Genomic DNA, 23681 nt, shown 5'->3' with positions numbered 1-23681 from the left:
AGCTCTCAAGTGAATGTATGAGATTCAAGAAAATTCATCAACAGTGCAAGTGATATAAAATGTGTGTTTATAGTAGTAACATGTTCAATACAAAAATAAAGGCCATGGAGGATATGCTATATACTGTTCCTTTTTGCCATTGAATTTTATCTCATATTTCTTTTGAAAAGGATTACATTTTAATATTTTATGCCCATGTGTTCTCATTGTCAGTTGAAGTCTTTAACTTCAACAATGCTGCTCAACTATCTTGAATAAGTATTCTCTTTTCAATCGATCCACACTGGAGATAATTTCCAGAAAGTTGGCATTATATTATCTTGTAGTCTTTCATCTATGATTCTCTCAGTTTTTTTGTAAAAAAATATTTTTTCTGTAATTATTTAATCGATGATTTTAAGTGAAGTTGAAAATTGATCATGGTTTCCAATGGTTTTCTACCTTGTAGACTGTTGGAGTTGAAATTTACTTTTTGGGTATGCCTTTCTCAAAATATTGATGAGTAATTTTTCCATTCCAGATGTATCATCTTATCACTAGCCTGGAAACATTTGCACTGCTGCTGACAGATTCTGAAAACACCTTGAGATCTCCCCATTTCATACCAGTCGCGCAAAAGCCTGGAACGAACATCAAAGCCAAACAGCCAACGCCACCTGCTCATGGTTTTGAGTCTGGCACCAATCCTCCTTCTGGTGGTTCACCTTCTAACAGGGGCTCACTTCTCGTTTCTGGCATGCTTTCATCTGACAAAAGTACCTCTGGCATTGGAAGTGAAACTCAAAGGACAAACAAAACAGAAGTGTCCTCTACTGTGCCAAATCCAAACTTGCTCCATCCTCCCCTGATGACCATGCAGTCCCTCTCATCTTCTTCCTGTGCCTCGTCTTCTTTGGGTTGTGGTACAGCAGATAATTCAGCTACTAATCGTACGCAGTCTTCTCTTCAAAGGGGAGACTCTGATAAGACATGTGGAAATGGGGATGCGGACCAAGGTGTTAAATATCGAATGGTTCGTGTTGCTATCGATGCTCTTGATTTGTACATTGTGGAAAGTGGAACAGCACTTCAGATTTGGGTAAGGAAGATGTATTAAATAGCTGGTAAAAGTGTGTTAATTTGTTTAAATTAATTTGACACCACAATTTGATTTTAAAAAGTGTAATTTTTGTTAACCTGGCTGAATTGTCAACTTGACTCAATTAATAGCAAGTAGAGCTAGCTTATAAAAATTTGAAAATATCCATCAGTAGATTTGTTTGCCTCTGATGCTGACAATGAGTCCCTGGCATATGCACTACTTTTTGGCATATTCAATCATTGTTTTATCCTTCATTTGAGCATATAGCATGCATTTCAGCAGTAAAAAAAGTGATTGTTCATGTTCTAAGTTGATTTTTTTTGTAATATTCAAATATCTACCGCAGAAAATACCTTTAACACACGTCCAGATAGAGTAACAACGAAAAGTTGAAAGCATGGTCATGAAAAAGAGGTGTGAGATGTCAAAATTTGAACTTGATTAGACATATTTTAGGCTTTTCGTTCGTATGAGGAGGAATCAAGAATTTCTGGAAAGTAGATATGAAATTTGTTTTAAATGTGGAAGAAAGCATTTTTTATGGGCGTAATTGGCATTATTTATCATTAATAATATATTTTGAATGGATAATTAGTCATTAAGAGGACGCTTCTATGTTTGGGGCCTACACATGCTGATTGTTTTAGGGATACTTTGTAACTTTAGACTCTTGTAATGGGCACTCAGTAATTTTTTGCATCAATGAATATGACATCAATTCCTGACTATGCATTCACAATATGTATGTAGTCTTCTTAATAATGCCATCAGAAAACTTTGTCACTCTTATATACTTGTTATATGGAGCTTTTACAATACATATTGTAATTTTGAATGATTATTCAGCATCATAAATTAACCACACAGGAAAAATCATTGGCCTTGACCATCATTCAAACTCATACCTCCAGAATTTCCACCTGGTGTCCTAACAATTTTGCTAGCAAGGTATGGTCCTGGTCTATGCAAATGATTTTTCCTGTGTGGAATTTCCGCACTGTAAGTGCATTTGCGTGGGTGACTCAGTAGCTTGTCCATGGTTCCTTGAATAATGAAAGATTAATGTTTTTTACCCTATTATCGTCCAACTTAGGCTTCACCAATAAGAATAGCAACGTGCAACCTGCATAGTAGAAATGTCAAATCTGGAGTGACAGGGATGATCCCAATGATTCAAGTTCGACAGTTTATTTCCACTGGAGGTGGTTTCAGTGGTGGTGGTGGGGGATCTGGTTCTGCTGGTGGAAACAATTCATCCACAGGTCTGGGAGCACAAGGCCCTGCCAAGGGCCCCCCTCATCTCAACCGTACCAACAGTGACTGTGGTCAGCCTTCGACCCCCCTCTCAAACTCAGATATGTGGCTGGAGGTGGGAATTGTCACGTTGGGTCCTTTGATAGTAGAGGCAGCAACATCTCCTCCTCAGCTACATGAGGCTTCATATCAGGCCCAGCAAAAGTAAGAGACAATGCAGTTTTTAATCACTGTATTCTCCCATGTATCTTAATGTTAACCTTGGATATTTTTATGAAATGTTCTATAAACTTCAGTGATATGAAATTAATTTTTTAACGATGATGGGAATAATTATGGCATATTAGTATTCCACATGTTTGTTCTTCTAACCAGTTTTGGCAATTATTGTGCCATTATAAAAGAGCACTTGAAAATTACACAGAGTCAGAGTCAGTTGAGCCAACAACTACAGAATCATTACATTTTTAACTTTCCTTGTACCAAGACTATTGCATTTACATTTTTTCCTAGTAAAATTGTTAGTGTTTCTTCAAGATTAATTTGTCCTATATTTACAAAATTTGAGATATACCTAAAACCTGAAATGTCATGTTTATAAGTATGTTATTTTTTAACATGTGAATTAAATGTTTTATGCCTTTCAATATGTTTCACAAACATTGCAGGTATTTGAGAATGCACGATGAAAAGATGAAAAAGCTTTGGTTTCTTTGGGACGGAAAAGTTGGTGGCTCTGGCAGTAGATTTGGTTCCAAACCCAAAAAGTGTGGCTGTACTGGTGGTTGTGCTTTCTTTGGTATGAACCGTAATGGGCCTCGGTTTTTCACCCCGTCAAGGCATGATGTCCAAGAAGGAATCAACATAGCTGCCTTCAGGTACTTATATTTTGTGTGATTCTGCATATCTGTGTATTCTGTGTACTATCTATGAATCAGAGTGATGCCTAAAATGAATAGCTTGTGAAGGAGTCAATAGAAAATGATTTGTGAAAAGAATAGTGTTTCAACAGGGGTCCAGTATTTTGATATTTTGTTGCTTTGAGAAATTGAGAAAAATGAGAACCTATAGTAGTTGGTGCGAAGGCTTCCGCGGTGCGCTGCGTTCCGCAGTGACATGGTCCTTAAAAGGACCGCAAAGATAGAAAGAAAACTCAAGAATAAGACACCAAGTCCAAAAACGGAGAAACCCAAGGCAGTGGGTTATGCGACAATCCCCTATGTAGCTGGCACCAGTGAAAAAATCGCGAGACTCCTCAAAAAATTCGACGTAACAACACGCTTCAACTGTGTTAAGAAGACTGGAGAACTTCTTCCGACTCCTAAGGACCGTATCTCTTCTCACGCCTACGAGGGAGTTTATGAAATTGAATGCAGTTGCGGTATGTCATACATCGGACAGACTAAGAGAGCAAGTGCCGCATTCAAGAACATAGAAGAGCGGTGAAAAACAAACAATTCCATCTGTCGGCTGTGGCCGAGCACACTCTCAGTGAACCTGGACACGACATCAACTGGGAAGAAACAAAAGTTATCGCCAGAGAATCCCGATATTTCCCGAGGATCATCCGAGAGGCGATTGAAATATCCAAACATCCTCATAATTTCAATCGAGAGGATAGCTACGCACTCCACAGCACATGGAAGAGACTCTTCGCCCCATACCCCCACGCTATTGGCCGCAAGGCGACCAATCAGGGCGAACCTGCACCACTGGGCTGCCTATATAATGGCGGCCAAAACACGGCATAATCACTTCGACCTGAAGACGCCTGCTGGAATGCAGGAGAAACTGTTGTCACCAACGCAACCACGACGCGGTGAAACCCGGAAAATGCAGCCTAGAGAACCTATAGTGTTCCTATCTTGAATATTGATAGAATTGAAAAAGGGAATCGAGTGCTGTAGTATTGTTAACTTACAATTTTTGTTGCACTCGTGCTCTGTGTTTGGATAATATTTTATCGAAATTCCCATTGGGTTGTTTAGCGTAGTACTTTTTGTGTTCTGACTAATGGTAAAAACTGCTTTTTGAATTCTCAAGGTTAGAATCATATTATTATTCTTATACACATAAGCCTATTACGAATCAAATCCAATATCATTTTTCAGAATTCATGGTCCAAATAAAGACCCTGGCTTTGGCCAGAGTATCCTCCATGAAGGTCAGCTGGTGTTCCACACTCCACCTTATGGATCGCAAGATGTGTCCCTGCAGGAGCCGTCCCGATGGGACATGGATACCCAAACACAGGAGCCCAGTCCAAGGAAGTCCTCCAAAGAGGCCATCAAGAAGAAAACAGGAGACTCCGCTGCAGTGGTAGAAAAAGAAGTTGCTCTGAGGTTAGATATCTGTTACTTAGACCTCGCAAGTGCTGATCAGAAACAAATATCCCCCTTCAAAGTTGTGCGTGAATTGCATGTACTCTAATGGGGGTGAAGATTCTTTGTATATAATTTTCATGTTTCAAAATCTATATATATTTTGAAGCTTCCCTTCTCATATATTCAGAAGTATTTCCTATGTTACAGTAACCTAATTTGTGCACCATTTTAAAATTCAGTAATTTAAAAGAATTTTGGCTTCCCATTTTTCTTGGAAAAGGAGAGCAATTGGAAGTAAGTCATATGCGCACAATTGTTTCTTTTATCATTGTAAATAATTCAATCTAGAGAGCTTGGAATGATTAAATTTAATTATTTTAAATTACTAAGACAATGAAAGGTGGTAAGATTCTAAGAAAGAGTCTGAAATGTTTAAGTTATGATTGGAATCAGGAAAAATTTGTATATATATTGTGTGTACTCTTATCCTCTTCTTTTGTAACCAAGAGTGTTTTCTTGTGCTGTCTTTCTAGAGATGGCATTTCAACGCCTAGTCCCCTCTCCCAGAGTCGAGCCGACAAACAGCTCTTAGCAAGACGTTTCTCCTGCACATCTGCCGGAGGGGGAGTTTCTGGAACAGGTGGGAACCCTGCAGCCAAAGATGTTCCTTATTCTCGCCTTCTGGATAGCCCTGCTTTGCCTCCTAAACTTGATAGTGATTCACGTTTGGACGTACCAGAAACTACCATAGTAGAAGTCCCTAAAAGCAGCTGCTCAGATTCAAAGTTGTCTGTGGATTATTTTGGAGTGGCTGGGGTTCAGGGTGTGAGTAAGGAAGGGTCTGTTCCTCCTCCTATCACAGTGACAGCATCTCCATCGCAGCATTCCACTCCGCAGCCGACAGTCACCACACCACCACAACAACAAAGGGTTCGAGAAACCAAAGGCACCAACGTCAACCCATCTGACAGCCACCACTCTCTTACAGCTGCTGAGATTGAAGCTGAAATTTCACAGAAGGTGAGTCTCTTTTCAAATATTGCCAGGAAGCCCACAGTTTGTGGTGAAGCCTGTATACTTATGGTTGTGTGAGAGGATATAGAGAAATTTCAATGTGAATTTTGATGAGGGTATATATTGATTGAATTTTATGCAATTGAGTTTTAGCTAATCTGAATTTCTTGTGTGGGTATGTATATATGTCTTTGTGAGTATTTAAAACATTTTTTATGGTCCATGATAACAGTCCTAGCTATTATTAGTAATACCCTATTCTTTTGTAGCTCTGGCTGTGCAGTCATGTAAATTCAATCGTTGTCAAGTTAGCTTTGTGGAAATTCATTTTAAATCAATTATACAACAACTTTAAATATTCCACTCTTTTTAATTTACCTCAACTTGTTTTAATGCTTGAAGTGGCATTACCTCTTGAAAAAACAGCTTCGAAACCTTTGAGGTGCCTTTGAAAGTGTGGAATGTTTAAGTTTTTGTATTATTCATGCATTCATGTAAAATTAATCATCTGTAAAGATCCTTGATTTTTGCAAGAACGATTTTAAGTACAATTTTGGTTTCTTCGGTATTTATAGGATTTTTGGTGTTTATTGTGACTTTTTCTGCACTTGGAAAGGTTTTTCAATCATTTGGCTACTTTTTACAATTAAAACCACTGATAAGTGTCTTTTTTACCAATTCCATGATGTGTGTTCAAATCATGGATTAAAAATGAATTTTTGATGCTGCTGTATTGCATCTTCCTAAAATTCCCCATCAAATGAGGTGGCAATAGCTATGAGTATGCTGCCAATGGTGGATTCTATTTTCTGTTTATGACCATAGATTGTCTGTACCTAGGACATAGATTGTGTATGAAATGGAAAAACAAAACTTTTTCTTAAACGCTTTCAGACTTCGAGCTCAGAAGAGAAATTTTAGTATCTATCAGTTTTTTTTTCAATTGTTCATCAATCTGTGATGAACTTATACTTTTTAATTTTTAGATATTTCCTTAATTATCTAAGAAGTTTAAACATCATCATTTTTTTGATAATTTTTTCTAAATGTGGTGAAAGGTGTTATTTACAATTATTTTCGGAGCCAGATCTTTCGGATCAGATATTTTCGGATGCAAATGCATTTTCGAATTCCTGCAATTAAACGAAGTAATTATTCAAGTTTACTCTGGGAACGTTCAATCAAAGGAATGATTTTTAGATTTTCATACACATTTTAATATTTTTATAAAATTAAAATAATTTTTATAGGCTTTCAAGTTGTTTTTTTTTTAAACATCTTTACATGCTCAGGACCTTAACTGTTACGCTTGGGTTTGAAAATGAAAATAGAAAAAAATCTTCTGATAAACCACTAACCTGTGGCTTCGGACAAGGATCGCATGCGACGGCACATTCGTAGAGAGAATCAGAACTCTTTCCACTGAAGCTATTATTTAAAATTTTGGATCCAGATCCGATGTCTTCCCTAACTTTCGATCCGATGTATCCGATGATGGGCAATATCCGCGGATATTTGGATCCGAGGTATCCGATCCGACCATCCCTAATTTGTACCTATCAAGTGAGATTTGAGTTTTTAGACTATATCTCGGTTTTTATCTTATATTCTGGATTTTTCTCTTAGCGTTTCAAATGACTTAGGTTTCAAAATTTTATAATACTATGTATTTTGGCTAAACTGTTACCTTAGTTTATGTATTTGGTATATTTTGTTGAATCGAGTGGTAAAGAAATGGTTATCTTTGGCTCTTGTGTTGTTGTCTGAAACAATGCTATATGCTTCCTAAAACTCTATAGATTCCTATCCATTAATTTTTATTTTGAGCTAATGATTATTGCAGTAATCCTTCTCCTTGTATGATCCTTGTCCATGGAGTTCTTTTCTCTATTTTAGTCCACATTGGCTTCCACTGTTGTCTCTAAGCCAGTGATCTGCTTCTTCAGCCACAGTGGTTACAATATACCACGGGACGGCCATGATGCAGCTAAACATCCTTAGCCATACCTCATGGGAAAGATTGATCAAATGCTTTTTTTTTGCAAAAGAGTTCCTCCCTGTCTTTTTCATCTTTATTCCTTACCACTGCTTTCACTGTATTTTCCAAAACTTACATTTTGTTTGCATAGCTTTTTTATTTGTCAAGTTAAAATGCACACACTTTTTAAGATGTCCTTTTAGAATGTGATTATACTCCTGCCAACGAATTAGGTCATCTGGGCACTGAAACCTATGAAATGAAAGAGCAAAATTTGTTGATAAAGTGAAAAAATTACATTCAATAGTCTCAAAAGCAAATGGAAATCCCATTGCAAGGGATGAAGATATTAATTGGAATGTAAAAATAGTCACTGGTATCAGAAGAGTGTAAAGTTGATTTCCTTTGTAGCTTAATGAATGCATCAACAAAATGTTGGCCAAATCTTCTCACATTCTCTATAAAATAATGAAACCTTATTGATGTTGACCTGAAAACTTGATCTCAACAATAGCCGCCATATTCACTTCGTAAGGGGCCCCTCTGGTATCCAACCTGATTATAAGGTCCTCACCAATTGGCTGTTTATTTAACGACCAAATGATCTAATTCCCTGGTAGTACTATTTATAATGATGGTATCAGAATAAATGCCATGATTTTAAACAAATTGCCAAAACTTCCTAGCTCAACACTCTGTGTGATAAGAGATCCTTCAACAATTTTATCAGTTTTAAATCTCATTGCTCTAGGTACAAAGAACTGTGTCTATGAGCAGTGAAAACCACTCGGAAGCATTCTTCTCAGCCGATGAGGATCCAAACATGATGGCTGCCGGAGGAATGTTGTCAAACCCCAACGTCTCAGGAATCGTTACTTGGCCCATGGGCCGCTCTGTTGGAACGTCGGAGAGGAAATTCCCAAGCGAAATGAGCATAGCTGTTGCGGGAGACGGCTCATCTGCAGTGGATAGGAGTGGCAATCAGCCCCATCTGCCCACTCATCCTAGGCTCTCGAGCCACTGCAGTGACCACGAGATTCACACTCCAGAGCACAGAGCCCAGAAAAGTGAGAACTCGTTGAAGGCTCCAATCGCTGGAATGTTGGAGGGTGGAGATGGTAGACTAAGGGTGAGCGAGTCAGCTTCTCCCATCCCCTATGCCTCCCCAATCCTTTTGAGGCCAAACCTGATGTCGGACAGTGAGGAGATTAGTGTTAGAAATGTATCTGAGAAGGACTCCCTTGAATTCATGGTGAGGTTTATTTATATTTGAAATATGTGAATAACTAACCTTAGACGTACAGCATATAAATGATAACTACTATACAGCATAAAAATGAATTAACAACTCATCTAAGATAAGTATATATTGCTTTATTCAGTAAAAATTAAATCTGTTAGCTTTATTAAATCACTGCATGTTTTTTTACTGACCCTTATTTCTGTTGTAAAAAGTAAATTTGTTCATTTTTGGTTAGAAACTTATTTATTTATTATTTATCATTTTTATTCAGTCTTTGTATCAATCTAATAGTGTTATCAAGCACTTAATCTAATATTGTTAGTGTAGCACTTTGATGAATCAATTATGAAATTACTTCTCTGCTGCCGTTTATGACATTGAAACTTATGAAATGGATTCCCTGTACACTCAGAGATATGTGGTCTATAATTGTGTAAAGTATAAATTTTTCAATCTCTTATTAACTATATGTATTGAATACTGAAATATGATGGATGATTAAGCTATTTTGGTTTTTACCCTAAATATTAATAATACATTCAGTACAAGAAGTTGTGTTTCGTTTCGAAATCATTTCTGAGGGACCCAGAAAAAATCTTTTCTTTCATTGAAATAGCTTTGTACCAAGCTAGCATGAGTATGCAAATATATATAATCTTTGAAAAATAACTTGAAATTTTGCTTGGAAAATAGTTATAGAACTTATATCAGTCGATTGAGAAAAATATCCTGATTTTCTTCATAATTTTTATGCCAATATATGGTCTGTTATAGAACCTTTATGCACGCCCTGATAGCGGTCTTGATTCATCATCGGACTCTCAATCTGTGTCAAGCACTTCATTTATATCAGCGGTGTCATCTCAAGAGGATATGACTCTGGTTAACTTGCATATGCAAGTGAACAAGCCAATAATTGACTCACCTTTATTGATGTCTTGTTATGTGAACCATCTTTCTCAGGTTAGTCCTGCCTACCCCTAATTTCTTAATTTTTTCTCTCTCTTACATGTGTATTCATAAGAACTTTATAGGTGTATTATATTAACTATTTAATTTCAGGTCAAATGTTCAAACTGGGCTCAGTGTTCACTTCCTGCTGGGTGTGATGCTTTCACAGTGCCCTTATTCCAAAGATATGAAAATGGTAAACTTCACTATAACGGTAAGTTTTCTCAGTTTTTCATTTTTCAATAAACTTGTAATACTCTCGCAAAACTCTCTGTGCTGATGAGGACCTGGAAGCTAATGTTATCTAAACTCAAATAACTTTAAATTCATTTAACACAATTGCAAATGATTCTGAGAATATGTTGATACCAAATGGAATGCAACATAAAAATAGAGTGGAGACTATGTTTTTAAACTGAATATGTTACTAGCAGACATGCTGCCTGCTTTGTAGGCATACTCTTCCTGGTGTGCTAGGAGTGTGACCCACTCTAACATCCCATATTTTTGCACCTTTTTATGTTGTCTCTCCCACTATTGCGTTTTCTCTGCTCCATGAACTGGATAACGACTCCACATTGAACGCACCAAACCTAGCTTGTTGGAGTGTATGACAAGTTGCCTGCCTTGCTTTGATTTTTATAGTTCACTTGTGACGGAATCATGCTGGAATTCTGCATGGAATTTTTTCTGCTCCGTGTGTTAGATTTCTTAATGAGTGTTAAGTAGAGATGTGCGAATAGTATCCGCGAATACTCGAATACCTCGAATAGTAGAAAATTGTTCGATATTCGAGGTCTTGAATAGTTATGCTAAAGATACCGTCTCGAAAACCTCGAATACTTTGAATTTCGCGTCATGCACTGTCGCACGCACATCGTTGGTAGTTGACTCAGAAAAATTTAGAGAACTGTAGTCGTTTAGTGCTCGCAGCACCGTTTTACGCAAGTTGACGAATTACATCAAATTCCTGGATTTGAGCGGTGAAAAGAGTTCGACGAGGGGAACCGAAAATGGTCGGGTGAAAAAATCCGAAAATCCTCAATTCCCCCCACCAGGAGAACCTCAGTGCCGTGGCATAGCAACCTTAGGGCATTTCCCACGATCCGCTATCCCCCTCCATTCAGCACTCGCCTCACCCACTCTGACGCTTTCCTCTTCTCCGAAATCAAACAAAAGGTCCCAGCTCGCGCAGGGTTCGTATTACGAAGACCTTAGCTTCGAAAAAAATATCGAGTTACGAGAACAATAAAAATGTGTTTCACGCCCTCCCCCCTTGTCTCACCCACTGACCTTTTTCTGGCTACCTGCTTCGAAGTTCCCCATTTCTGGAGGTCAACTGCTGCATGAGTACCGTGGTATACTTACATTAGCGCATTCCCAAGATCCGGTATCCCCCTCCATTCAGCACTAGCCCCCCCCCCCCCCCTCTGAGGCTTTCCTCTTCTTCGAAATAAAAAAAAAAAGGTCACAGCTCGCACAGGGATCATATTACCTTCACAGGGATCATATTATATCATAAGACCTTAGCTTCGAAAAAATACCAAGTTACATGAGAACAATAGAAATGTGTTTCGGGCCCTCCCTTTTCTCCCCCACTGACCTTTTTTTTCCTACCAGCTGCGAAGTTCCCCATTTCTGTGGAGGTCAACCACTGCATGAGTCATCTATTAGCACAAAAGGTGTCCAACAATGACTTTCTTCAGTTGATACTACACCTTTATTGGATTGAAATATTAGTAATGTTCGCATTATTTCAAAAAGAATAAGACCAAACACGACGTATTTCTGAGTTTATTTAAGCATTTTACGCCAAGAAATAAATGTCAAAATACGGCGGAGACTTAGCATTCTGGCGAAACTCGATATCCTCGCAACTGAGCTTCTCGGAAGTTGATGCGGTATTTTATTTCGGAAACATATATCAAGTTACAATTAATGAGTTATGCTATAAATCTCTATTGTCACAGTCAAAGGGATATTTTCTCAGGATATTTGGTTTCTCCCCGCTAGCAATTCGAATTCATCTGCTTATCTCGTGAGAACTTCCAAAGATGGACTGAAAATAATTGAAGAAAATCCGGTGGAGAAGCGCCTGTATTTTGCAAAACGCCTCGGATTGTCCGCTAGCACTTGACAGTAGGAAAGAGCGTAAAGCAAGCTACCTGTTGAAAATGAGAAGTTGGATGAAGCCGAGTATCAGATCGGCGTGCCGCAGAAATGGAGTTTGGTAGATAAGAATATATACATCAGACTGAAATCCATCGTAGCAGTGTAAAAGCCGAGATGGCATGCAATAATTTTTTCGCGAGGTGGTGTGTCCCCTTAGGATATTTGAAAGAGATGTTAGCTGAATCAACTATAAGCCCAAATTGTTTCCATAAAATTAAAATATTCCATTAATCAGCTAAATTCCAGTTTGAATCCTCTAAAGGAAATCATAAATACTCGCCAAAATCCTGGGTTTCCTGCTGCATAGGCAACCTAGTCAAACATTCCCGCATTTATCGTTTTTATTGTCCCCCCTGAAAAACGATAGATCGAGGTTCCACTGTATACCTTTTTATTTATACATTCATCAAGGGAAATAGAAACTTAGTAAGAAATAGAAGCTTAAAGAAACAATTTGCTTTGTGCAATTCTAGTATTTGAGGTATTCGAATATTCGAGCAATGATTTAATATTCGAATTCGATATTCAAGTTTGAGAAATCTGCTATTCCACCCATCTCTAGTGTTAAGTATTATCCTTCAATGTAGGCAGTGTAGACTTAGCCTTGTTACGTGCGTGGTATACATTACTGGATAAAAAACATGCTTTAATATGTAAAACAGTACACTTTTTTGTATTTTTCGCTACTCTTATCAAGATCTGAAATTCCTATTCTACAACCAAAACAGAAAGACATAGAACTACATTAAACACACCAAACCTTGTGTCTTTAGTTCAAAACTAGAGATAAAAACAGAATGTACACAGAATGAGTGACTTGACAATCTACAAAATTAATACATACAGAAGACTCTCGTTAATATGGACGTTATTACGAAGCAAATAGTTGATCCCGACAAAAAGGCCGATCCAATCCATAGTATAAGAAATGTTATTACGAAACATAGGTTTTTACAAAATTATGAACTCAGTCCCAGTCCTGGTGGTTACAAAAAGAACTTTATTACGAAGTTCCACTAATAAGCACTGGCATTTAGCGGGATATACAGTGGAACCCCGATTTATCGTTCCTGCATTCATCGTTTTCCCGCATTCATCGTTCGCCGCTCCTGGTCCCAAATTAAGTTCCATAAAGACAATGTAATTTTTTCCCGCATCTATCGTTCCCCGAAGTATCGTTTTCCCGCATTGATCGTTTGAAGATCGCGGTCCCGTCGAATAATTTTCCCGCATTCATCGTTTGATAAAAATGAGACGAAGTGTTTACAACGTGTTATTTATGGCTAATAACAACAGACACATAGTTTGAATCTTCCCCAGGAGATTGAAATGCGATAGGGAGAAGTAGAGTGCCGTGGGATAGTTACATTAGCGCATATCCCAAGATCCGGTATCCCCCTCCATTCAGCACTCGCCTCCCCCTGGTTGAAGCTTTCTTCTTCTCCGAAATAAAAACAGGTCCAAGCTCGGGCAGGGATCGTATTACGACGACCTTAGCTTTGAAAGAAAATATCAAGTTACTCGAGAACAAAAGAAACCTTTTTCACGTCCCCCCCTTTCTCGACCGCTGACTTTTTTTTAGCTGACTCGCTTCAAAGATCCCCCCCTCTGGAGGTCAACTGCTGCATGAATCACCGATTAGCCCAAAAGGTGTGTAAAAATGAATTTCGGCAATTGGAATTATACTTTTATTAGATTGAGATATTGGTGATGTGCACGTCATTCAAAAAAGAATGATACCAAACACGACGTATTTCTAACGTTATTTAAGCATTTTAAGCAAGGAAATAGTTGGAATAATACGATGGTGATTTCTGGCGAATATCGATTTCCTCGCAGCTGATAGTGAGCTTCACGGTAGTTGATGCGGATTTTTTTTAAAACAGGGCGTCTGGTTACAATTTATGAGTTATGCTACAAGTCTCACTTGTCTGAGGTGCTAACGAAGCGATATCTTCTCAGGATATTTTGTTTCTCCCTACTAGCAATCTGAATTCATCTGCTCATCTAGAGCTACGCTACTTATTGTTAGAAATGAGTGGGTAAGTTGCCTTCTCTATAGGATAAAAAATTTCATTGCGCAGTTATATGGTCATGCTTCACCCTCTGCAGTAAGGTCTGCCTACGCCGTACGCGATAGCATTAGTGCCGAACTTCACCTCGTACGAGTGGTTCCGTACTTTCCGAGGTGGATTGACTTAAAACTAGCGAGTGTTTTCCGTGTGGGTTCAATGGAGTCCGGTTTCATTTTCATTAGATTTATTCTTATTCGTCTTCGGACCATGGCCCTTCCGAAGACACAAGTGAGAACTTTAAAAGATGGACTGAAAATAATTGATGATGAAGAAAAGAATCCGGGCTAGAAATACGTGAATATTGCAGAACGCCTCGGTATATCCGGTAGCACATGACGGCAGGGTGGGGGTAGAGCGAGATCCCTGGTGAAAACAAGAAGTGGGATGAAGCCGAGGATCAGGTGGGCGTGCCGCTGACGATTAACGCCACATTGCCTCAATCATATTAAAAATTTAACTGCTAGAAAGGAACATAGGATATTAGAGAGAGAGATAAGTCGAATCAACAATATGACCTAAGTGTTTCGATAAAGTAATAATATTCCTGTAATCAGCGAAAATCTCGTTTGAATCCATTAATGAATATCATAATTCGCAAAAATCCAGCGGATCCTGGGACATAGGCAACCCGGACAAACATTCCCGCATCGATCGTTTTCCCGCATTCATCGTGTTTTTCATCCATCCCGCTGAAAAACGACAGATCGAGGTTCCACTGTACCGCACACTATGTTATAATCATTGCGCTACATTTCAGTTCTCCTCATAAACAGTGCCCAAGAGCGTCGATCATGATTCGTTCTTCAGTAGGAGATACATCAGTATGCATGCAACATCATATAACAAGCTTCATTCCTGTAGAATCTAAGTGACCCATTCATTACCGCTCATAAATTGGACGTACATTAAGTCCTCTTCTTATGAACATTCAGACAATGCAAGTGTGCCCGAAAATTCAAATTTGGCGCCTTTCAAGTTGGCCGATGGGACTCGGTTTGGTGTAGAGGAAGTTGCACTTTGGGCATAATCTGAACAAAGAATCATTGCCGGCCTCAGTGGTGGCGGGGTAACGTTCTCGCCTGCCAAACAAGAGGTCGCGGGTTCGAGTCCCGCCTGGGTAGGTTTCCCCTTTTTACTTACGAACAAGGTCTTGGAGCGCATCTTGTGTGTGTAATGAGGACTTAATGTATTCGGGAAGATTTCAACCCTCGATTGCATCATGCTGCATTCTTGTATTGGTAAAACCAAACGAATGTCCTTGCTTTTGCACATTTACGCGTAATTTGACTGCGTACATCATACAAATTACTTTGAAGCTATTCCACAGTGCGACTATCAGTACGGTATTTTGAAGAGAAAAGAAATTTTGACGAAGTATGTTTTTTGCAATGATTCCTTAAAGAAACGTTCGTACGAATGTTGCAATTATGAACCTCTGGTTTTTCAGTCTCGTGAACTTCGTAATAACGAGAGTCTACTGTAGATGATTCAATTCCATCCACTTTCAGGTGGATAAATTTAAAAATATTTTAATATGCAAGGTTCCCTTTTCTCTCATCTATTCATTTTCTATTAACTCCTTCGTCATAAGTCGTTATTAGTCATTTTATTTCTCTATATTCTTTGTAACAGGGAGCCGCCTCTCACCACTAGAAATATACCTCCACAATCCTCAATTTTCTTATTTTTGTCTGGGTTTAGTCAGAGATTCCTAATTCATGATTCTGGTAACTACCCTGAGTATTGCAGCTTGTTGATTGAATCGTTATTCTTATCATTATGTTTATTTTTTAGGAGGACAGAAAGTACCCCACTTTGATACAGTATCAGAAGGATTCACCTCTTTGAAAATGGTTGGTAGGAGGAAAGGTGAAATGTCACATGGGAGTGAGGGAGGCTCCTCACCACCCCCGCCCCCTAGTGGCCACAGTAAGAGCCCAACGAGGGCATACGCATGGGACACAATGACCTTCCTGCCTGCGGAGCCTGATCCAGAACCAGAGATAGGTAAGCCAATTGAAAGTGTTGTAATAAAGGATCAGCATGGTTAATTGAAAAAACTTATTTTTTTAGTATTAGTTTGTTGCTCAAAGTTTGTGGTCCGTGAATCTTAAAACCTATTTAAAAAATTCAACTTTGGGTATGATCTTCAGGTTTCATTTACAAGTCAAAATTTCAATATTTTACAAAAATAGGACACAATTTTCTATTTTTCGGGCATCTTCAGGTCAGTGAATTAAGGATGCAGTATTTCTATTGCTATACATACCTCTTCTGTTAGGGTCAGACTTCTAGATTGGTTCCATTGGTTGATTCCCATAGTTATTCGGCTGTATACATTACCATGCTTTTGAGAGAAAGTAGTAGTCTTCCCGTTTGAAATAATTCCCTTTTTTATTATTTGCCAAGGTCTAGTGTGATTTTTAGATACACCAGGAAAGGTGGTTTAGAGATGAAAATCAAATCTGATGGTATGTATCAGGTTTAGTATTGACCATTGGTTAAATTCAATATTGCCATAAGATTTCTACTCATATCAGTAGAAGCCTATCTATATGGAGATCTTGACGGAGATTCAAAGAATTTTAATATGTGTTTTCCACGCATTATGTTTAAGTCTGACTTATCCTGCATAGCACATTTTGAATCTTCTTCAGTGTACAATAGATGGTAATGGAACAGGGGTACATGTAACCCTCTCCAGCCCACCTAAGCCACCTTTGGATTTTCTTAATGTTGTCCGAAGAACTTTGCTTATTTTATTGGAGTATAAATAGCTCACCAATTTAAGATATTATTGTTAACAGCAGTGTGTTGTGGTAGTGTTGGCCTTCCACAATTTTTTCCCACCTTATAAAGAATTTTTTGAAGTTTTTAAAGCTAATTAAAAAAATGGTTAGGTCTTATGTTTGGACGTTTGTTGATCAAACTGTCATAATTTGAAAGTCTTTACTTATAATCTAACTCATGAAGTCTTTGGCTAGCTCAAGTGATTTCTAAGTATCCTGAGAGAATAATTTAAGCCATTAATCTATCAGAATTTAACATTCTACATGTAATGAATTTTGCATTTTTATTTGTGGATGTTTAGTTTGACATTACCTTTTATTGTTTTTTACAGAATACGATGATGAGCTGTTGTCGCAAAGTAATGAGAATGGTACTAAGATATCAATTATAGTGAAGCTGAAGGGTGATATGGACATAATGGTGTGTCCTCTGGTTTTGGAATCTCTTCAGAGGTGAGCTATCATAGTGACCAATAGATAATGTTTAATCCTGAGGGTCCAGAAGTTATCAAAGAGCCAGTTATTTGGTAATAGTTTCCTATTTGTTTGTAAATATAATATTTCATCTTTTTCCTTTAGTATTAGTGGTATGTTATCATTATCAGGGGTCATTATCCCATTTTTAATCTAACCAAGGAAATTCCCAAGTATGAAGTAACTTGGAAAAATTCAGGTTTTTAATTCTTCACTTAGAAATCTCCTGTGAGGACTAAATAAAATAGAATTTCTACATCACAATATCAATCATCAAATTCCTCAAAGCTTCCTTCCCTACCGTGGGTGGAACTTTATTTCTCCTACTAGGCACATTTGTTGAAATGCCCTTCTCATACGATGAGCGAGACTTTAGATTTCCCTTCCTAGTTATTTTTTTATCCTTGTGTAAGGCAAAGTTTTTTTTTTATTTATTCAGAAATAATTTTGGTGGCATTGCCTATTTTTTGAATGTTGAATGATGTGAAATTTTTTTAAAAAATGCCTGCTAAAAGTAATTAAAAATGTCCATTGAAGGAAAAAAAGAAAATTTTTGGAAATTCCTGACCCATATTAAGGTTCATATATTTTCTAAAATTAGTGTTAAAGTTCATTAAGGTGATCATGGACCAAATATTTGTTCATTTAAGCCTGTGAAATTTTTTTACATAAATAGGTCAACAAACTTATTTACTTAATTACTTTTTCTTGCGTACATGCTAAAAAATTTGTTGATAGACCTTTTCTGCATTTTTTTAAATTATGTACCTAACATATGGGTTGCCATTTTTCATAGGAGAAACTTGATTTTTTTATGGTGAAATAGAGTTATTTTGACAAAATGTCTCAACTAAATTGACAGATTTATTTGATGAAATTTCTAGACTACGCTTACCATAAACGTAAGCTTTAAAGAATCTCATATCCGGAATATGCACATTTATTATGTTATATGAAAGCCACATAATATCTTCATTCTAGTGTTCCCCTGCACAATTGTTATTTTTGTGCTTTGCCATTTTTAAGTTAATTTTTCTTCAATAATTTTTACTAGGGATGGGTCGAATAGTAGATTTCTCGAATTCGAATATCGAATTCGAATATTAAATCATTGCTCGAATATTCGAATACCTCGAATTTCGAATACCTCGAATACTAAACGATGAATGTGAAAATGTTTGACTAGGTCGCCTATGCAGCAGGAAACCCAAGATTTTGGCGAGTAATTGTGATTGCCTTTAAAGGATTCAAACAGGAATTTAGCTGATTAATGGAATATTTTAATTTTATGTAAACAATAGGGTAGTTTCCTTCATTAAAGAAAACGAAAGGTATTGATTGTGATTCGTTACCCACCATTAGTGTATTCATAATATACAAATTATTTCGTTCTAGAAATACCGGTTTAGACTAATGGCAATGTTCAATTTAACCTCATTTGAAAAAGGCCAGATTGGCGCCTATGCGATGCCACTCCACGTGACATCACAGGGACCTAGTTTCTACACGAGAGGATCGGAGTTTTACATCGTCTGAGGTTACCAATGCATGCATGAGGCACAGAGCTCAGGGAAACATGTCTTAATAATCACACAGTCTGTTTGATAAGGTATTAATAATCCTTATTTAAGCCAAGCGCTACCAGCTAGCATGGTACTCGGCTACCTGCTAGCATCCTGCGTCGTAATAGCGCTCAGAGCCTCGCCCCAAGGTCACCTCACTTGCGGCAGCGGGAACCAGAACGACGTCACGCGGAGTTTTTCCCGGCATTCATACTTACCCGTCGCGTATTCGCGCGCTTGAAAATTTTCACTTTTAATTTAATCGCGAAAAATAGATATCGTCTTATAAAACTCTAAAAGCGTTAAATACGTACTTCAGGAGTATTAATATTTCGATTTAGGCAATAAAAAATAATAGGAAACCACCCTATTTGAGCATTACGCCTCCGTCGTATTTCTTCTTCTTCCCGGTATTTATTTTCTTGCGCAAAATGCTTAAATAAAGTCAGAAATATGTCGTGTTTAGTCTTATTCTTTTTTAAATTACGCGCACATTACTAATATTTCAATCCAATAAAGGTGTAATAACAATTGCCGAAAGTCATTGTTAGACACATTTCGGGCTAGTAGATGACTCATGCAGCAGTTGACCTCGAGAAAGGGGGAAATTCGAAGCAGGTAGGTAGAAAAAGGTCAGTGGGTGAGAAAAGGGGGTGGGTGCGAGACACGTTTCTATTTTTCTCGCGTAACTTGATATTTTTTTAAGCTAAGGTTTTTGTAATACAATCCCTGCGCGAGCTGGGATCTTTTGTTTTATTTCGGAGAAGAGGAAATCATCAAGAGTGGGTGAGGCGAATGCTGAATGGAGGGGGATAGCAGATCGTGGGAAATGCGCCAATGTCACTATCCCACGGCACTGAGTTCCTCCCTATGGTAGTTTCATCTCCTGGGGAAGATTCAAAATAAGTGCTTGTCATTATTAGCCACAAAGGACACACGGCAAACACCTCCTCTCATTTTATCATAAGATGGATGCGGGAAAATGGTCAGTGGGGAGAAAGAGGGAAGGGTGAAACACGATTCTATTATTTTCCGGTAACTTGATATTTTTTTCAAAGCTGAGGTCTTCGTAATATGATCCCTGCACGAGCCGGGACCTTTTTTTTGTTTTCGGGGAAGAGGAAATCGTCTGAGAGGGGGGGGCGAACGCTGAATGGATGGGGATAGCGGATCGTGGGAAATGCACCAATGTCGCTATCCCACGGAACTGAGGTTCTCCTGATAGGGGACACCTGGGATTTTCGGATTTTTTTCATCCGATCAATTTCGGTTCCCCACGTCGAACTCTTTTCACCGCTCAAACCCGTGAATTTGATGTATTTCGTCGGCTTGCCTAAAACGGCGCTGCATGCACTAGACGAGTTCTCATTTTTCCGAGTCAACTACCAACGACGTGCGAGCGACAGTGTATGACGCGAAATTCAAAGTATTCGAGGTATTCGAGACAGTACCTTTGGCATAACTATTCGAGATCTCGAATATCGAATACTTTCTATTATTCGAGGTATTCGAGTATTCGCGGATACTATTCGCACATCTCTAATTTTTACACATGCATTTCTGCATCTGCTCTCTTGGTTGAATGTTTTGTAGTGCCATTGTTACATACATAATGATTCTTTCATTTTTACAAATCAATTCAAGCATCTAGTAAAAATTATCTGTCTGTGAACGTCATTATGTGACTCTCTCTTTATGTGGCAGTTTCAAAACTTCGTTCCCCTCATTTTCAATTTACGAAGGTTTAACTGTAATTATTTCTCATGGCAAGTGGCCAAATGCATAATGTGTAACCACTTATTTTCATATAATCATGATTTTTTTTATTATCATAGGTTTGTGGATGCTCTTACTCCAATGATGGCAACTTTGCATCCTCTAACTGTATTAAATAGCCTTCATGGAGGTTGTATATCTCGTGTGGAAGCAGCAAACGTTCTCAAGAAAGAGCAAGCTGCCTACCTAAGCCACCTTCAGCAAGGAAACAGCCGCGGAGGCACCGCTGAAAGGGTGAAAGAATCATCATCTAAAAACTCTAAAGTGGAAGGTGTCAAAAGTCAGGCTCTTGTTCCTGGAGTTTATGAAGAAAGTATTTCAACCCAAACTCAGGGGACAATAATGCTACCTAAGGTGAGTAGAAATTTTATACATATTTATACTATGCCATCTATCCTTGAGAAAAATGTTGATAAAAAATAAATGATGAGTCAAATTGAATATATCTTTCTTCTTATTTAAGTAGTTAAGGTAACGCAGCTTAAAATTTATTTACATCCTTGGCCTAGCTACTGTAAAATTCATTGTTTGTATGTTTCAAAGTCCAGTATGATCAAATGATGCAATAATTACAGGCCTCTTGTAAATTGACAGGAACTTCATTGCTTATGTCACGATTAAGTCCCTTGATCTTAAAAATATGCTTAATTTGAATTGAAATATATTTTAATTACCTTCCCTTTTTGTTAAAAATAATTAAAATAATTATGTTGTTCCTTCTTTCCCTCTAAAAATGTGTGCAGCCCCATTCAAAAGCCAAGGATTTCAATAAAATTGTTGAAATATTGTCTATATATCAATCAGCAAGCACTATAAACAAAACTAAGAAAGTGATCAAGTTTGCCAGAAAGTGGGAAATTTTTACCTACCTTCAACTCCTAATGAATTACCCCCTCTTCCTTCCAGGTTAACATCACCCTTCTGCAGACGTCTGTGGTTGAGGAAATCATTTCATTTTCTGCCCTTGACAATTTACGAGACTTGACGTGCGTATCTCTCTTTGCTGTCTGCTTCAACGACATCACTGCCCAGTTTTATGTGTCAAAACAGGCAAGGGAAGTGGTGCACACCTTCCACCGTCCTGCTCCTGTGTTGAGGAGGAGAGGAGGAGGTGGTATTTTTCCTTCATACGGAAGCGGAGGGAATGTGGGTTGGGGAGCTGGCATTAATAGATCTAGCGGTGGAGGCATTGGCTTGGGAGACTCTCACCAGAAGAAGCTCGCTGCCAAGGTGATTGGCCGAGGAGGAAGTGGGGCCGATTCCAGCACTCGTGGTGCATCGGGAGCGGGTGGCAATAGTGGTGACTGGGCTTGGCAGGGTGAACCAGTGCTCATTGAGACGTCGGAGAAGCAGCAGGAAGAAGTGGTAGTGTCCCTCAGCATTTCGCACATCCACTCCCAGCTGAGGAGACTGAGGAACGAGAGTTCTATCCTGAAGCAGGCAGTAGTGACAGCCATCCCTGCTCAACATTCCAGAGTCCTCTTCACGTGCACACGCATCCCGTCCCCATTAAAGGTCGATCGTCCAGAGAGGCTCTCCACTGCCAGTGCAACTGATACGCCAAACAGCTCTGGCAGACATTCACATAGAGAGGGTAGCGGCAGTGTAAAAGGATCAGACAACTTTCCATCTAGTTTCTCCGCTGTGAGCAATGCCGGAGGGGAGGAAAGACTTGGTTTCATAATGTTTGAATGCGGTTTTGAAGGAGTGTCCCTTAAGGTTGTGAAGAGGTCGCAGTTTGTACGTGGAGGCACCGGTGGTAGTCAGTGGAGTGATGACTTGGAAAGCATTTTGGGTATTGATGCAGGTGTTGGACAGGACAGTAAGGTGCACAAAGCAAAGGATTCTACAAGGGCCAGTGCTGAGCCCGATCCTCAGGGGAAGGTTGAGGCAGATGGTGAAGGCGTGGAAGCTAGTGGAATGGGCTCAAAGCATGAACCTGGTGGAAGCAATGCCTCATCATGTGTTATGGAATTTAGGACCGTGTGGTTTAACTTTGCTGCTCCACCCCGTGCACCCATCACAAGGAAACTCGACTACACTAGGTTAGTATATAGGGGGTTTTTCACAGTATTTAAGGTGAGTGTGTTATTAATGATAAAAATTTTTGTATTGTCTGAAAAATATATATTATTGTGTTTCATAAAATCTAGCAATACTTTGGCCCATTGTACTTTCTATCCAATATATAAAAGCTGATATACAGGCCCACAACACCAGCAAGGTTAACTTACAACCTCCATGTAGATGTATTTTCCGAAAACCTTCAAAATATGTTGTATTTGATAATGCTACTAATCACCTTAGAGGCTATTGCATGGAAAATAAGTAATGGTGTATGTAATGAACTTCTCAAGCATCAAAAAATTCCATGTCAAAGCCAAAATTTTTAACTGTCATGTATCTCATATTTTTTGCTGGAGATGACTGATTATCTAGTCATCTTGCTGGCATCCTGTTTGGCATATCTGGTCTACTGTCAATGTCTGATCCTGTCACTATTTGTAATAGGAGGCTTGGTTCTTGCCTCAGTTGCATCCTCAGTTTAGGCAGACTTCAATCAAAAGCCCCTTTTGCCTCTTGGATGGGATTTAACATCCAAAGCATCCTGGCTATGCCACCATAAGAATGATAATGTAATTTCTATGTAATGGTTTTTGCATTCATTCAGTAATAATTTTATATCGGAACTTGTCACTGATTGATGTGTTATCATTGCACATTAATGATATCTCTTGTTCTTTTTTCTCAAAGGCTGGATTGGAACCTTCTTAGCACTGCTTCACCTGCTATCAATGCTTGGTTAAATCCAAGTAATCGCTTTGCTATACGAACTGTTCATATGCTCCGTACCAAATATCGGCGTTCCACTGGAGTAGTTGCATGTCTCATGGCTGAAGCACTTGATGTTCAAGGAATAAACATGCCTCCCAAGGTTGGTATTCATCTTTGTCATGCAAACAGATCTATCATATAATGTTTAATGAG

At 38.5% G+C, this 23681-nt stretch overlaps 1 protein-coding gene across 6 annotated transcripts in view; it reads left to right on the top strand.

Moving 5' to 3' along the window:
* The window catches only part of LOC124168440 (transmembrane protein KIAA1109), a 149988-nt gene that overhangs the window by 29014 nt on the left and 97293 nt on the right, over window positions 1-23681 (top strand). For 4 of the 6 annotated variants that reach the window (XM_046546677.1, XM_046546676.1, XM_046546675.1 and 1 more), the window contains exons 20-32: window positions 521-1078; window positions 2175-2539; window positions 3004-3213; window positions 4447-4677; window positions 5193-5679; window positions 8403-8903; window positions 9669-9857; window positions 9957-10059; window positions 15887-16099; window positions 17214-17334; window positions 20753-21047; window positions 21600-22738; window positions 23448-23628. In XM_046546677.1, coding sequence (XP_046402633.1) covers window positions 521-1078; window positions 2175-2539; window positions 3004-3213; window positions 4447-4677; window positions 5193-5679; window positions 8403-8903; window positions 9669-9857; window positions 9957-10059; window positions 15887-16099; window positions 17214-17334; window positions 20753-21047; window positions 21600-22738; window positions 23448-23628 — 4593 coding nt within the window. The remainder of the gene's footprint in view (window positions 1-520; window positions 1079-2174; window positions 2540-3003; window positions 3214-4446; window positions 4678-5192; window positions 5680-8402; window positions 8904-9668; window positions 9858-9956; window positions 10060-15886; window positions 16100-17213; window positions 17335-20752; window positions 21048-21599; window positions 22739-23447; window positions 23629-23681) is intronic. The other 2 variants (XM_046546680.1, XM_046546679.1) reach the window with 2 other exon arrangements.

Source organism: Ischnura elegans, chromosome 11 (assembly GCF_921293095.1).
Source record: "Ischnura elegans chromosome 11, ioIscEleg1.1, whole genome shotgun sequence".
Taxonomy (NCBI): Eukaryota; Metazoa; Arthropoda; class Insecta; order Odonata; family Coenagrionidae; genus Ischnura; species Ischnura elegans.
This window is presented reverse-complemented; position numbering and strand designations above follow the sequence as displayed.